Source organism: Macrobrachium nipponense, chromosome 18 (assembly GCF_015104395.2).
Source record: "Macrobrachium nipponense isolate FS-2020 chromosome 18, ASM1510439v2, whole genome shotgun sequence".
In the NCBI taxonomy this organism is placed as follows: Eukaryota; Metazoa; Arthropoda; class Malacostraca; order Decapoda; family Palaemonidae; genus Macrobrachium; species Macrobrachium nipponense.
Window position 1 is genome coordinate 88,913,723 of NC_087211.1, and position 5,000 is coordinate 88,918,722.

General features: G+C 37.2%; 1 protein-coding gene across 1 annotated transcript in view; it reads right to left on the minus strand.

The window, feature by feature from the left end:
• LOC135196878 (transient receptor potential cation channel subfamily V member 5-like) overlaps positions 1-5,000 on the minus strand; it is a 92,667-nt gene that overhangs the window by 38,484 nt on the left and 49,183 nt on the right. The window contains 1 exon segment of the mRNA XM_064223653.1: positions 2,636-2,717. Within this exon segment, the coding sequence (XP_064079723.1) occupies positions 2,636-2,717 (82 nt within the window).

Genomic DNA, 5,000 nt, shown 5'->3' on the forward strand with positions numbered 1-5,000 from the left:
GTATACAATTTCATGATGCAATCGTTGATGTTAAACATATCATATATAATTTTTTCGGGGCAAAACCGTCACCTCCTGAATTAATTAAACGAAGGATTAAAAATATTACGCATTCTCCCCCCCCCCCCCCCAGCCCCCCCACCGTCACAAGCGTCCTTCGCGTGGGAGGCGCGGAGGTGGCAAGGGCGTCGCCCTGACAGCCTCAGGGGCGTGTATGATAACCTACTAGGTAAGTAAGAAGGGCGTGAGAAGTAGGTCACTGTGCCCCTGGCTTTGTAACCTGAGCGAGAGGTGTGATTTACTGTATCAGATAATTTTATATACAATATAATATATATATTTATTTGAATTTATATATATATATACACATTATTATTATTATTATTATTATTATTATTATTATTATTATTATTATTATTATTATTAATAAGCCCACCAAAGGGGCCACTGGCTTAAAAATAGATTAGAATTATTGTTAAGGAGTTGTTGCTGTTTTAAATGTATATAAATATATATATATATATATATATATATATATATATATATATATATATATATATATATATATATTATATATCTATATATATCATACATATATATATATATATATAATATATATATATATATCTATCTATATATATCCATATATATATATCATATATATATATATAGATAATCTATAGCTATATATATCTATATATATATATATCATATATATATATATATATCTATCTATATATACATCTATATATATATATATATATATATATATATATACTATTTATATATGTATGTACTATATATATATCTATCATACATACATATATATACATAACATGTAATATACAATATACATATTTATCTATTCAATTACTTATGTATCTTTGTTTATTTATTTTCATAGAAATGTAATGTTTTCGATACATTCGGATGAACAGGCAAACACCTGGATTTTTTTTTAAATCTTTCTGATGAAAAAATACTTTCCTTTGTATGCGTCGCTTTTCCACGAGAATGTGGAAGCTTTATTGCAATTCATAATGAGTAACGAATTCCATGCTTGTTTTGCCGTCATCCAACACGGGGAAGGCCTCTTTGTCATCTCGATCCTCTCTTATATTACCCTCTTTTGAGAATAGGTACTCTATTCAATAATAAAATAATGAAGGAGAGCTGAACATATTTTTGTGCACAGTTGATAATAAATTCAACTGAATAAATAGATATCACATTCCACGAAGCGTAATCTAGAAGTCTAGTAAATACGGAGAGAGAGAGAGAGAGAGAGAGAGAGAGAGAGAGAGAAGTGAGTAATAGTTATTTGATTGATTGTGAGTTTTCTGGCTTTACAACTACCAGGATCAGCAACACCGATAACGTGAATAATAATAATAATAATAATAATAATAATAATATAATAATAATACTCAAAGTGGCATCATTTACCTCTGAACACATAGACGAAAGAGCAAATTTTCAATAAACACTTATTAAGTCATAGATTCAGTAAGTTGTCTATTACATCCTCGGGATATAATTACATAATCCTTACTATATAACATTTTTTCACGAAGTGATGTCACAAGGATATAAAAACCTTTGCACTGGATGGCGTGACCTTGATAAAAAAAAAAATGATGTCAAGATTTAATTAAATGTATATCCTACATCTGTAACCTGCCCATGCCTGAATGACATATCGTCTCTTTGGCGTTTTACTATGATGACGATAATCTCTTTCTCCCACTTTCTTAGGGCTCGCGATTTTGTCCAAATTTCGCTCTTTTAATTTTAAGCCGGAATCGTCACCCCCCCCCCCCCCCCTTCCCCCCTTACCCCCTACCCCCCCCCCACCCAGCCCACGTCCTCTAAGTTTTTTTTTTTTTTACTCAAGTTTCGTTAAGCCTTTTAAAACTTTCCTGGAACTCGTAATGGCGACTACCTCTGATGACGTGAGGGTGGGAAAGTAATGTGTCTCACCATTTATAACGAGTATTGTGTCTTTATTTGTGTCTTTCGCCATTTGATAAATAGATATTTTCATTTATTTCCTGCGAACTATATTTTGTTGGAGTCGAGTTACGTATTTCGTCATCTCTATTCTTTTCACATAATTAGGAATTATATCTCTACGTTTCCCAAAGCTTAGATTAATTATCAAATGTTAAAGGAATGATTGAAACTTTTCGCTCAGTTTGCTACTGAAGTAGTAATGTTTGAATACCATGATTAATAGTTTTTACGCTTTTTTTCTCCCCAGAATGCCACACCTCCTCGACGTTCAAATTCTCTCTCTCTCTCTCTCTCTCTCTCTCTCTCTCTCTCTCTCTCTCTCTCTCTCTCTCTCTCTCTCTAATCCTTTTATTGTTGGAGGAATTACCTAAATTTTCTCCTTCCATTCGCAATCAATATACTAATGTTTAAGAACCGTAAACGATAGTTTTGCCAATTTTATACTTCACCAGAATACCATATCACCTCGACGTCCAGATTCTCTCTCTCGTCTCTTTCTCCTCATCTTCCTCTCTCGGCTCTCTTCCTCTCTCTTTCGTCCTCTCTCCGTCATACTAACTACTCCTACTACTACTACTGCTACTACTTTTTTGAAGCGTCATTACATTTCGTTATACCATACCTTTGCTAATATCAGCCGGTAGCATTCTTCCTGGCCAAGGCAGGCTGCAAAACTGAGTGGATACTCTCCCCAGTAAACATATCTGTAAGAAAAAAAATAATCAGTTCTAAATAAACACTTATTTCACTAGATTCTCTAAATAGGTTTCTTTCATTATCATATACATAATGCTCGAAGGATAATAGAATTGAGAAAAAATGCTTTTAAAGTCTGCGTTTGGTCGGCCGTCAGTGAGAACGGGAATAGAACCAAATTCCATTTTAGTTGTGATATGAAAAATTTTAATGGTAAATTAACCAATATTTCAGTCATGGCTGTTGCCTCGTCATGGCAGAGAGAGAGAGAGAGAGAGAGAGAGAGAGAGAGAGAGAGAGAGAGAGAGAGTATAAAATTTCATATTGCCTAAATATTTAAGAGAATGTGTGTGTGCATGTGTGTGTGAGAGAGAGAGAGAGAGAGAGAGAGAGAGAGAGAGAGAGAGAGAGAGAGAGAGAAAGTAAAATTTCCTATTGCCTAAATATTCAAGAGAATGTTTGTGTGCATGTGTGTATGAGAGAGAGAGAGAGAGAGAGAGAGAGAGAGAGACGAAAAATTACTTTCTCCCTTGCATAAAAATTTCAACGTCGTTTTAAGTTTGAGAGAGAGAGAGAAAAAGAGAAGGAGAAATAAATCCTTTTATAACTCCTATCCAAAGAGAGACAGACAGACATAGAGACGTCGTTCGTTCGTTCGTTCGTTCGTTCGTTCGTTCGAGAGAGAGAGAGAGAGAGAGAGAGAGAGAGAGAGAGAATACGACCACCAAAACCCAGAGACAAAGAGTAAGCAAAGGCCACCGCTAAAGTCCGATGGGTGGCATCCTTCCAGGGGTCCCTGGGGATTCCACCCCGCAGGAGGGACGCCCCTCCCCTGACGGGAGCCGCCCCTAGCTCCAACCCTATGCCAAAAGGGCCTCGCCTCCAGCTAATACTGTGGTAATGTTGGAGGTAAACACGAGAGACCAAGGGGAACCGAAGCTAAGCCCTGATTGCATTGGCTGCATTAGATACCATAACGTAGGACAAAAAGTCGCGGTTGTCGGGGAGAGAGAGAGAGAGAGAGAGAGAGAGAGAGAGAGAGAGAGAGAGAGAAGGAGGGATGCGATGGAAAGAAGACTGGCTGATTGAGAGAGACAGAGACATCAAAAGTCGGGTTGGGAGAGAGAGAGAGAGAGAGAGAGAGAGAGAATGTAAAGTGTGGTGATAGCACATGGAAGATTGATGATATATATGCTAGAAGAGAGAGAGAGAGAGAGAGAGAGAGAGAGAGAGAGAGAGAGAGAGAGAGAGAGAATAAAATTAAAAGGCTGGACGAACTGGAATCACAGGGTAGATATCAGTGAGAGAGTTGATCGATATATATTCGAAGATTCCAAGAGAGTGTCAAGCTTATGACATTTCCTTATATTTCTGTCAGTTGTGGCTATCAATCTCGGTTCCAGAATGATAGCCACGAAGTTCAGTGGTCCTCTCTCTCTCTCTCTCTCTCTCTCTCTCTCTCTCTCTCTAATGTAATTCATTCTCACGTCAGTTATCATCTAAAGCAAAACTTGTATTGAAATCCTTGGCAAATTCGACAATATATACCGGAGAAAATTCCATGCGCGCAAAATTGACCGGAATAGATGTCATCATCTCTCTGGAACCACTAAAGACCCAAGTGGATGTCGAAATATCTATCTTTTCCCGGGACGGAATATCATATCTCTTCCATTCATTTCTCTGAGGGCACTTTTCAACATTCATTTTCCTCTCCGACATTTTTTTTTATCCTCATGCAAAATATTCGCTGGTTATTGCATCTGATACGAAGTTGATTTAAGAGGGAATATTCCTCGGTTATGGAATACGCTATTTTTCACAACTAGATTTCATGAATATCATTTTCCTCATGCCTGGTAAAATGGGTGCTGGAAAAGATGTAGTCAAATTGCAATTAGTTTTTATATCGGGGGTTTTGCAGGGAGAATCTATGGTTTTAATGGTGATATTACTGTAGTCACTAGTCCTACTGCCATTCCTACCACTAACAATGATCAAAGCTTTCGTTTTTCTCAGTCCATCTGTGGCCGTTGTAATGACAGAAACATCCCTTTGATAATATTCACTCTGGTTATCATGTTCACTGCCATGTATGAAGCCTCCAGGAAGCCTGGAAGCCTACTCACTCATAACAGACTCATCCCTTTTGTAATAATCATCCTGATTATCATGTTCACTGACATGTGCGCTATCTACTGGAAGTCTGGAAACCTATCCACTCATAACAGAAGCCTCCCTGATTATAACCATGTTCACTGACATGTACGAAGCCCCCTGGAAGTCTTGAA